The sequence below is a fragment of the Balaenoptera physalus genome, assembly GCF_965194825.1.
Source record: "Balaenoptera physalus genome assembly, chromosome: 14".
Taxonomy (NCBI): domain Eukaryota; kingdom Metazoa; phylum Chordata; class Mammalia; order Artiodactyla; family Balaenopteridae; genus Balaenoptera; species Balaenoptera physalus.
In genome coordinates, this window is record NC_138893.1 from 11,033,753 (window position 1) to 11,045,910 (window position 12,158).

General features: G+C 47.3%; 1 protein-coding gene across 3 annotated transcripts in view; it reads left to right on the top strand.

The window, feature by feature from the left end:
* The window catches only part of LOC309642125 (uncharacterized protein), a gene marked incomplete at its 3' end in the record, with an annotated part of 275,923 nt that overhangs the window by 163,621 nt on the left and 100,144 nt on the right, over positions 1 to 12,158 (top strand). For 2 of the 3 annotated variants that reach the window (XM_082423148.1, XM_082423147.1), the window contains exon 2: positions 3,614 to 3,822. In XM_082423148.1, the coding sequence (XP_082279274.1) occupies positions 3,735 to 3,822 (88 nt within the window). In that variant the 5' untranslated portion in view covers positions 3,614 to 3,734. Of the gene's footprint in view, positions 1 to 198; positions 3,823 to 12,158 lie in introns of those variants that run through there. The other variant, XM_082423149.1, reaches the window with a different exon arrangement.

A 12,158-nucleotide genomic window follows, 5' to 3' on the forward strand; every position in this document is an offset into this window, starting at 1 on the left:
TCCTAGATAGCCGATTGTGTTAGTTGGGTACTTAGGCTAACATTGTTGGACTTACGAACAAATTGGACTTAACAAACGTGCTCTTGGAACGGAACCCGTTCGTACGTAGGAGACTTACTATGATACTATTTGCTTTATGGGGCAAAGTACAGACACTAAAGAAACAATGCTTGTGCAGGTGCTCAAGGAACAGGACGGCCCCATCGCAGCCCCTCCCCATGCCCTAGTTATTCCTACCTTCTCCCTTCACCTCCCCGAGTCTTGTTCGTCCCCATCTGTTAAAAGGGAGATAAAAACAACAACTTCATCTCATCGTGCCTGTGAAGGTTCTCGGTGCCAGAACGTTAGAGGAATTGAGTCTGAGGCAGAGTGAGTGCCCTCTGGGGGCCGGAGGACCCAACAGGGGAGCTAGACCCTCTGGGGTGCTGAGCCGGGTGCCGCAGCCAGGCCGGGAGCCCCGTGCCCTGGACAAGGGCGCTGCCGTCGTGTAGCCGTGAATGGCAGGGCCCGGTGTCCTGCCCGCTGACGAGGCAAGGCCACTCTGTGCCAGAGCCGGATTTCATCTTGAGCGGGTCAAAGTCTGCGTGTCTTATGTAGGGTTTCACCTTCCATCAAGTCTCCTCCACACTGCAATACAATCGTCTCCATCGTGGGATCAGGCAGCAGGCCCATCTCCTCTGGGCGACACCTGTGGGGCGGACCCAAGCGTCCCTCAGAGTCCCCCCAGGCCTTCCCGCTCCTCGGACACCATGGCAGTTAGGGGGACGCGTAATGGTGATATATGCTGAACCACGTCAGCCCGGGAGGCCGGTGGCTTTAATGGCTATCTTGGAGGTGGCATTCCATTAGGTGTGATTGAACTTAATTTTAATGGCAGGATGACTACTGTTTCAGCATTCTCTCCCATGCCTGAAGGTCAGTGGGAGAACGTTCTATCCTCCAGGAATGACACTCCAAAATCCCTGTACCACCGTGCCAATCTTGGTTAATGCTAAAATACTGAGCGGTACAGGTACCCTTCTGCACAAACAGGTTTGTTTGTCCACACGGGACTCTCAGGTCAGTGACCCTGGAGCCAGGTGGCACAGGGCTGAATGGTGACTCCACCACTCGCCGGCTGTGTGGCCTTGGGCAACTTTCTTAACCTCTCTGTGCCTCAGTTTCCTCCTCTGTTAGGTTGGGTGATGACAGTATGTGTTTCCCAGGGTTTTTGTGAGGATTTCACGATTTGATGGGTGTAAAATGGTTCAAACATTGCCTGAAACATGGAAGTTTCCACGAAGCTCCTGTTATCTCTAGGGAAAGCAATAGAGTAAGCAGCCATTTACAAAACACATTCAAACCCACAACTGAACAGACAGTGGAGCTACGGTGAGGAGTTCAGGGAGGAGTAGGTGAGCGTGGAAAAGCAGATCGGGGTTGATTGGAAAGGCATGGGAATGGCAGCCTCATGGGTTTCAGCCATGTCCTGAATGATATACCCTTGAGTGGAGAGTTTCTGAACATTTCCCAAGAGGCAGAGACAATGGGAAAGTTATATTTTTGGAGGATCTTGACCGACAGTAGGAATGGAAAGAAATCAGTATATACGAAGGCCATTAGGAAGGCAGGCCCTGCAGGACCTTGGGGCTCCTTTATGCGGGGTAAGGGGGCAGGACAGGTCTAGGGTGACTTTGGGACATTGTCGCCAGCATGGGAGGAGCTGGGCTGGAGGGAGGAAGATTATGGGTTTTCAGACGGCAGGAGGACACGGCCTCTGAGGGTCGCCTTGGGAGCTGGGTCAGGGGTGGGGATGTAGATTTGCGAGTCGGCTGCTGACATGGGACGGGTTTCTTAGCTCATGGGAGAGGAGAGAGAGAGGGGAAAGCATAGAGGACTGAGGACAGGCCCAGGGAATATTTGCGGGCTCAGAGACTGATAAGGGAAAGAGCAGAGCGGGAAGAGGACCAGAGGAAGGAACAGTCTGGGGTGTGTGCTGGTGGGAGTCGAGGTGAAGGTCAGATGCTGCAGAGAGGCCAAGGGTGGGGTGAGGAAGGGCAAGTGCTGCTTTAACAGCCGCTGGGCAGCCCGTACGGGTGCCGAGTTTTGGGGAGAGGTGGAGGCCGGCAGGAAGGACACCCGCAGAGAGTGGGGCAAGTCAGCAGTGGGATTCAGTTTTAAATGAGAAGATACTGTCTTCCTCCAAGGGAAAAACAGCGGCATGCCTGGCAGTGAAGGAGTCCCGTTCTTTTATTCACTGGGCTGCCTTCTGGAGCCCAGACCAGAAAACAGTGACGAGATGGAGAAGTCAGGCCTCTTGACCGTGCAGTTTTGAGCACTCTGACCCCAGATTCCCCATCTGTGAAAGGGGGGCATTTGGACCGGATGGTGCCTGGGGTCCCCTCTGCCCTCTCAGCCCATGAGCCCCATCACCAAGTCGTTCCTGTGCTAGGCTGACCTCTGAGGACTGAGTCTTGATCATCAGAGACCCTGATCATTGGCACTGCAGCTCCCCATCATGTGTGGCTTGTGTAACTCTCACCGTGACGAGAATAACTGATGATTACATAAACATTTATAGATTGTGGACTACTTATGCACGTGTTCACATGTGAGCTAGGTATCATCCTTTTTTTTTTTTAACCACTACAAAGCAAGGCTTTGTTGTATTCCTCAATGACTGAACTTAAGAATGTGATGCAGTGCAACTAGAGATTATCATACTAAGTGAAGTAAGTCAGAAAGAGAAAGACAAATACCATATGATATCACTTATATGTGGAAGCTACAATAGGACACAAATGAACTTATCTATGAAACAGAAAGAGAATCACGGACATAGAGAACAGACTGGTGGTTGCCAAGGGGGAGGGGGATGGGGGAGGGATGGAGTGGGAGGCTGGGATTAGCAGACGTAAGCTTTTATATATAGCATGGATAAACAGCAAGGTCCTATTGTATAGCAGAAAGAACTATATTCAATATCCTGTGATAAACCATAATGGAAAATAATATATAAAAAAAGAATATATATATATACATATACATATATAAATATAACTGAATTACTTTGCTGTACAGCAGAAACTAACACAACATTGTAAATCAACTATACTTCAATAAAAATTAAAATAAAAAAGAATGTGATGGAGAATACGTTAATAGCGCAGATTAAATTTAAAAGGGTATGGCCTAAGTGTCCGTTCCATTGTGAACAGAGCAAAACTTTTTTAAGTTAGAAAATTTTGCCAGTGTTGAGAAGTTATTCCATAAAGCGAAGTCACGTTATTCAAAAATGAGTATACAGCATGCACCTTTGTTTTTTTATCATCTTGTTTATACAGCCAGAAAATTCAAGTTTCAGTAGCTTGACCAAGCTGACACAGCCAGGCAGTGGCAGAGCTGGAATTTGAACCCAGACACTTACACTCTAAGTTCAATACTTTTTCCATCATGACATACTATTTTAAAATTTAAGTGGATTAAAATAAAATGTTTGGTTCGTGTGAAGAATTTTGTGTAACTCCTTGAAATGTTTAACAAAATTGGTACAGCCAAATTTGAGCTGGTTGTGGAGGCAGTTGACTTCTCCAGTGTGGAAACAGTTGGTTTTAACCTTTTTTCCTATTTGCAGATGGGGAGCTTGCAGTGGCTCCAGATCAGCTTTATGCTGCTGCTTCCGGATCTGACGCTGACTTGAATGGTGGCCGTGGTGACTTACGTGTCCCCAGCTCACAGCTGGCTAGGGCCAGTGGATGACGGTGGACCCCGACAGTAGCAGGCTCTGGCTTGTGGTCCCACTTGCACAAATTCTGGAGCCCCAGCCCTCCGTTTCTCTGGAAGGTAAGGGTCCCAAGAGGACTCAGACATTCTCCTTGGTGGGACATAATTTTGCACGCATGCTAGCTGTCAGTCTGGAGTCCTTTGCTATTCTGGCTGGGCTCCTGTCCTGCTGGGGTGCGTTGGCTTTGATGTGACCTTGAGATTAGCCACTGCCATGCTGACGTCTCTCTTCCTGTCTTCCTGGTGTTGACCTCATCTCCTCTGTGGTCCAATGAAAAGAGGGGGCAGTTGCCTCCGCCCAAGTCTAAGAGCTCAGACCCAGCTACCAAACACAGGTCATTCTTATTCTTCCTTCAGGATTACAATCCCAAGTTTCATTCATTCCATTTCTTTCAATGTCCCCTGTGACCCAGGAACTTAGGTCAGGGTCCCAGGGGTTGTGCTGAAGACAGTACATGTGAAAGCATCCAGCATTACACCCTAAATTCTCCCTCTCTCCTGACAACTGGCCACTGTCTCTGTATTCAGCCCAAGCACTTTAATAGATGGGGAAGATGGGGGTGAGGATTTTTCGGGTGTGGCCTTTGCACCCTCTTTGTGGTGTTCTTTGCTTTATTGTAGAATCGAGCGTTAGCCCCGTTATTCGGGAATGAGACAGAAGTCTCCGCCGCTCTGCCGAACAGGCTTGTGTGTCACTTGACACATACTTGATACCCGGTGTGCTGTTACAAAACAAACCCCTAGGGACATGGGAGTAGAGATGTGTAGAGGTCACATGGTTTTTGGTGAAACAAATGTCAGCTGTAGCTGCGGAATTTCTTCTGATAAGACTCCCCCCTTGTAGACGACATACATTAAGGGCGCCTGGGAGAGCCTCATGCGCCCAGCTCTTGGCACATGGGAGGCATTGGATAGACATGGGTTGAACAAATGAACAACTGAGAAACGATGGTTCCACGTCCTCTGCTCTGCTCAGAGAAATCTGGGGAGGGAGTCGCACCGGGGGGCTCATGCTTTCAGAGGGACCCAGGCGAACTGTAGCATGGGGGGGGTGAATCACAAGGGCTTTAAAATCATGACGAGGGAGGAGTGGATGGAGGAGCTTAGGGCGATGACTCTGCAGGGCCCGGGCTCACAGGCGCATCACAGTCTGCAACCCATCAGCGGACCCTCTTGGGCCAGAGGGATCCAGGTGCCCTCCAGGCGCCGAGGATCTGTGGTGTGGGAGGGACTTCCGGTCTCTGGGGGTGGGACTTAGGGTCTGCGGTGGGTGGGAGGGGCTTCTGGGCCGACACATCTTGAAGAAGGACGTCAGGGCTGCCCAAGGCCCATCATGGTGCCCGGCGCGGAGGTGAGCTCCGCATCCCAGGAATCGGGGTGGAGGCGGGAGGATGAGGACCTCTCCTGGAGAAGTGCAGTCCTCTGGTCTGTGGACCCTGCTCTGAGAAGTCCTGTGGAGGCTGCCATGCCTGCTGCCTCCCTGCCGTGCCCCTGCTTGATGCCCAGGCGAGCGGAAGTCCAGGCTGCAGCTCCCTGTCCGTTTCCAGAACCCCACTGTGTCCCCCACTTCAGGCCAGATCAGCACTTGGCCCTGACAGCACCAGGCAGGGGATAAATCTGTTCCATCCATCAGTAACAGAACAAATGCATTCTCCCCGGCCCGGGAACTGGAGCTTCCCCAGACCGAATCATCTGGTTTACGTGAACGGAACTGAGGCTGGTGGGCACTGGACGTTTTGTGGAGCCACTGGCGTCTGTCCCCTCCTGGGGCCTCACACCCCTCAGTGCTTTTCCTTGCAGTCCAACATAGTGGAACGAGCATGTTCTTTCCTGGGGCAGCTGCTCTGCTAACTTCCAACATGTTGTGCTCTGAGCTCAGAAAATCAGAGGAATCAAAGGGAGAAGCTGCAAGTGCTCAGCCCGCAGGGACAGGCGGCTTTGGAGACTCCAGTTTGCTTTTTTCTTCCTGTGTGCGTCAGATGTGCCGTCTCATCTTGCAGCGCCCTGGCCAGCTCTTGCTCTTCCACAAGGCAAGGGGAAGCAAAGCTGTGGCCAGGGGCCCCTCCGGCTGGGAAAATGTTTAAAATGGGGGTGACAGGCGGCCGTCCCAGGTGCTCCGAGAGAAATGCAGATAACTAAACCAAACATGAGAGCAGTTGCACGTGTCATCCTGACAAGATGTAAGTCAGGTCGGGTCTGGGTCCAGCTGTAGCCCTGAAGGCTAGAGAGGGAATATTCTCGGCGTGGGAGCCTTCTGTTTCTTCAGCTGCTGCAGGAACCTACTGTTTGTTGTTGGAGTCGGTTCTGGATACCCTGACGCAGTGGCCATGTTAGCTCCAAAGCAGGCATTGCTCCTCTTGTTGATTTCATAGCAGATGGTTGGGGTGGGGGGGGGTTGCTCTGTTGATTTCAGCTTTTACAAATTGGCAAGAGAGTCCATCCACGTGGGGCCTCCTCATGGGTCTTCTGGAAACCCCTGGCTGTCCATTCATCCTTGACCTTGCTCTGTTCCTCCAAAGTCAAATTTAGTCTTTGAAAAATACTCGGCAAATTCAAAAATGATAGGTTTAACAGGAGCCTGAGGCATTGGTGGGGAAAGCTTAATTTAGTTTCCTTTTATTTTTGGACAGATAATTCATTTTCTTGGTTCATAAATCAAAACTATAAAAAGCCCCGCTCCTACCTTTGCTCCCATCAACCCCAACACAAACGAACACTTATATTAGTTTCTGGGGTGTCTTTAACAAATACAAGCAAATGTGTGTCTGTATTTATATATTAAAAAACATATGTATATATATTTTTTCCTTTTTATTTCCCCCTTTCACAGAAAATAAAATGCAAATGGCTCATAAAAGAATGGAAGGAGCCTCAATCTCACTTATGTTAAGAGAAATGCAAATTAAAATGACACTGAAATACCAGAGGGGCAGAACTGACAAAAGTTAGCATTCTATGCAAATTGTTTCGGACTCTGCTCTTTTCACCTAATTGTATATCTTGGAGATCTTTCAAATTGGTGCATACAGAGTGTATTCACTCATTTTTACAGCTTTATAGTATCCTATTTATGGACACACCATAAATTTATTTAACTAGTTTCCTATTGATGGACCCTTGGGTTGCATATAACCTTTTGCTACTACGAACAGTGCCAACCAGGACACTTCCTGTATGTACCGGTACGTCTGTAGGATACATCCTGCCAAGGAGGATTGTTGGGTCAAAGGGTAAGTGTGTTTATAATATTTATAAGGTTTTCCAGATACCTTCAATGGGGTTGTGCAATATATACAACCACTAGCAATCAATGAAGACCCTCCTTCCCCACAACCTTGCCACGTAGGCATTTCATTGCAGTTTTAATTTGCACTTCCCTTATTTTAAAGTGAAATTGAGCACTATTTGGTTCTTTTAAGAGCCATTTGCATTTCCTTTTCTATGAGTTGCCTCTGCATATCCTTTGCCCATCTGAACAAAAATTGTATTATTGGCTTGATCCTTTTTTCTTAGTAATTTCTGGGAGTTCTTGATATGTTAAGGGAAGAGTAGCTCTCTGTGATAGGAGTTGCAAATATTTACCCCACGTTGTTTTTTGATTTTGCTTATGCTGTGTGTGTGTGTGTCTAAGTGAAAAAAATTTTCAGGTGATAGAATATAGTAATCTTTTTCGGGGGTATGGATTCTGGATAAAAGGAAGGCTTTCCATACTCCAAGGTTCTAGAGTATGTTTGCTTCTGGTACTTTTATGGTTTTGTTTTTTTTTTATGTTTGTATCTTTGATCCATTGGGAGTTGACGCTGTGGAATGATCTTAGAACATGGAGAGAGGTGTGGAGAGCCATCACTCCTCTGTCTCCTTGGAGACGGAAGGCAAGATGGAATTAGCAGGTGGCCTGGGATGACCCAGTGAGAGACGGTTACCACAGTGGGCTCTGTCTTGGTTGTAGTCTGAGGAGGAGTGGACACCCCAATGCCCTTGGAATCTCCCAGAGAGTTTATTCAGCCAAGGATTTGGGGGGTTCATCTGAGACTCAGGGACCTTTTAGGGAACAAAGATTAGTTTCTTCTTCACCTTTATCGATTACAAATAAGAGGAGAGGAAGAAGCTGTTATCAATAACTGTGCATTATGCTTGCTTTCATCTGTATGTCATTTTATTCCATTCTCTGAACAATCCTCCAAAGCATTCTCTCTGCTTTCACGGGTAAAGAGGTGGAGGCTCAGACAGGCAGTTGACTCATTCAGTTAGTAAGTAGCTGATGCAGGGTCCAGGGAGGAGGATGGAGGGGTGGAGCTCTGGATGGTTCTCTCTCTTTCTTTAATGAAAGCAGCTCTGCCTTCACCTTGTTTGCTTATGGGTTTCCCATTAAGCTTTGATTTGAAGAACGGATCTACTGCAAGAGTTTGCATTCTCCAGATGGGGCCATTTTTTAATGCTTCTCGTCCTCAGCAATGGGTTCTGGCTTGGGAGTGCCACCCCACTCCTACTTCCCCTGCCCCTACTTCCATGCCCGTGACTGTTGCCCCCCTTTGCCTAGTGAACCTGAGGGGTCCCAGCCCACTGAGAGGCATTACCAGGGGTTGAGAGCTCAGAGGAGACTCAGGGTCGGGAGGTAGCAATGGCAGCAATGGCTGAGATTCCTCAACCAGCCCAGCCCAGCTCTGGGCCTCCTCCAGCCCACGGCCACCACCGGCTTCGTGCTGGAAGGCCCGGCAGCACAGTAGAGCTGATGTGTTTCTCAAGTGCTAGAATGGGGAAAAACTGCCGCCAGCCACTCTCTCCCCACTCCCTCCCTCCTCACACCACAACAAAAGGATTCTCCAACCAACACCGCCAGTTATGAAGTGGTGTGTTTGGTAAGAATTAGAAACTCAGGGATTACTCAAAACCAAGCCGAGGGACTTTTAAAGGTACTTGAGCTCATTATATCCTTTTACAGATTGAATTTCCTTCTGTATTCAATGACTAATATCCTTGGTGCTTCTAGCATCATCTTACTCAACTGTGTTTAAGAATACTAGAAACAGAAACATTTCCAACAGCGTCATCATTATTATCCTTCTACTTCCAAGCTAGGTGGACTCTATCGTGGATGGCTGAAGTCAGCACCATCATCCTTATCACCATTACTAATAAAATAATACTGAGTTAAACCATCAGCTTTATAGAAGGAGCTCAATGAACTACGCCTGATACCAAACTTGAGAAAACTCAATTTTAGAGAGAGGATGCAAATCAAAACTATAATGAGGCATCACCTCACACCGGTCAGAATGGCCATCATCAAAAAATCTACAAACAATAAATGCTGGAGAGGGTGTGGAGAAAAAGGAACCCTCCTACACTGTTGGTGGGAATGTAAATTGGTGCAGCCACTATGGAAAACAGTATGGAGGTTCCTCAGAAAACTAAAAATAGAGTTACCGTATGATCCTGCAATCCCACTCCTGGGCATATATTCAGAGAAAACTATAATTTAAAAAGTTACATGCACCCCGATGTTCCTAGCAGCACTATTTACAATAGCCAAGACATGGAAACATCCTAAATGTCCATCGACAGATGAATGGAGAAAGAAGATGTGGTATATATACACGATGGAATACTACTCAGCCACTAAAAATGAATGAAATGATGCCATTGGCAGCAACATGGATGGACCTAGAGATGATCATACTAAGTGAAGTGAGTCAGACAGAGAAAGACAAATACCATGTGATATCACTTATATGTGGAGTCTTGAAAAAAAGATACAAATGGTCTTATTTACAAAACAGAAATAGACCCACAGACATAGGAAACAAACTTATGGTTACCAAAGGGGAAAGGGTGGGAAGCGATAAACTAGGAGTTTGGGATTAACATATACACACTTCTATATCTAAAACAGATAACCAACAAGGACCTACTGTGTAGCACAGGGAACTATACTCAATATTTTGTAATAACCTATGAGGGAAAATATATATGTGTGTATATCTATAAACATATACATTGTAAATCAATTATACTTCAATAAAATTTTAAAGAGAGAGAGGAAAAAACAGCCATCTAGAGAGAGGAGGCCATTTATTCCACATTCCTTGCAAAGATGAAGGCATATCCTAGGAAAACAGTGTACTCTGCTCCCCCTGGCATTTGTGGGCAGTTCCAGCTTGTGAAGATCTTGTGTCCTGGCCAGAATTCCATGGCAGGATGGCTGCATTTCATGATCAGTCCCTGCGCTCTGTCGGGGCAGGCAGGTGTGTTCAGAACTGAGCGTCCGCAGTTTTACACCCTTGTACGCTTGTCATGGACCAGGGAGTGTAGGAACCTTCCACCAGGCTTGATGGGAACAGGCTTAAACTTTTGGGGACAGTGGTGCAAAAATGAGCAACGATGTGTCATCTGGGGTCCATAGCTGGGGAAGATTTTTTATTTTTTCTATTTAACAGACACCTGGATAATGGTGGCACGTCGGTGGCCCTGTCTTAAGTCAGGCTCCCAGAAGCTCTCATTCCAAGATGAGAATTTGTGTGCAGGGGATGGATCAAGGAAGTGCTTCTAGGAGAAACGTGGTGGCTATTTGGAAGTGCCAGCATCCTGAAGGGGTGGCTGGATCCCAACTCAGGGCCACAGTTCTTTATGCCTCTTCCTTGGAGAGGTCACGTGGTGGCTTCAGTTCCGCTAGGAGCCCTGGGTCCTCCTTCTCTTCACCTGCTGCTTCTGATGATGGATAAAAGGGGAAGCGAAAGAGTGATAAGTAAGGTTAAGTGATGGTGCCAACTGCTAGGAATGCTATGATTCTCCTTCCCTGGGGACAATTCCTCTGGGCTAGGTGGGCCCCGACGAACCCACCATGCTCAGGTTGGAACAGGGTCAACCCACCCATTGGCTTTCCCTTCATGTGTTCAGCCCTCAAATATTTTCCAACAAAACACTAAATATGGACATTTTTCTACTTTGTCATCTCCTATGCATTTTTTAAGAAAATGTAACTCTTACGGCTTTGAATCTTTGTACTAAGTTCCTCTAACTGTGCATTTCAAAAAGCTTTTCTTTTGAGCTTAAAGATAATATTTACAACACGTTTGTCCCTTGGCTGGCTGTGTCTGCGACTGTGTAGACACATCTCCTCTGCAGAGTAGAGATTTGCCAGAATGCGATTAGTTTTACTGGTCTACCCAGGGTTTACCATCCAGTGTTAGCCTGTGGAAGCCTTGACTGAAGAATCTGTCTTTCAAAGGGCACATTCATGCAGCCATCACCAGAAACTTCTATGGGAGGAAAAGCAGGCAGGCATACAAAACGACCCCCTGAAACAGCTTGCATTGGCGTGCATTTTCAGATGATGGATTCTAAGTCCTAATAGCAGTAACTTCTCCTTTTTTTACATTGTCATTCCTCCTACAAACATGCCCACGGGCTGTTATGCAACATGCATATCCAGTAAATATACTAAATAAGCAATAAACGTGAGGGTTCAATTGCCATCTGCTTTGTGCTACCTGCAACGTTCTAGAAGTGTTCACACATTTCCTGTGTACTGTACCACGTCTGAAAAATGCCCCTCTCCCAGTAGCTTTGAAAGATTTTGACTTCGAAAGTTTGGTTGCTATGTCCTAAGCCACACGTTTGTCCCTGGGTTGCTGTCCTCACGAACCACCTGTACGGGAGAAGGATGTTAGCCAGTGACTCTTCTAGAACGCACCACCACCAGGAGTCTGAAGTTGCTGTCCTTTCTTCCCTCTGTCTTTGTCATTGTCATCATGATGTCGTTGTCATCATGACCCATCACTAACCTCATCTTGCCCTCTTCCTCTTTCTCGTAACATTTTTGCAGTGTGCTAACCTTGGATTTTAATTAGGCCCAATTCACTGGCCTGGCCATGGTGATGTACGCGTTTTGACGAAAGCACACCCACCTGCATGGTTAATCCAGGGCATCTGGCTGAAAACCAACAAGCAAGTCACTGCCAAACCTGAGCCTTCCTTGCATGGAAAAGCAGCAGAAACACGTTCTCTTTTTTATTTCCACAAAATGTATATCCCCAAAGCACACAGAGAAGCACATGCTCAGACAAATGTCATTGTTTACTCAAGATGCCCTACAAAGGCTGAAAGAGGAAGGAGAGGACATTTGACCTCTCGAAGATTCCTCCAGATTGGACAAAGCCAATCTGGAGGAATCTTCGAAGGAGGAAGAGTCTAAGAATTGGGGCGGAGGCCACAGTGAGAAGACTCTTCTTGGTGTTTTTAGGCAAGTTCTGATCCTTAACATTCCCTGTAGGAGCCTGCCATGCCCTCATTTCTTCTCCATCTTCCACCATAGCTTGTCCTGGGAGAGAAAGAAACTGGCCAAGATAGCCATCTTCAGGGAGTTCTCTGGGGAAGGGAGGGAAAGAGTGAGTGGA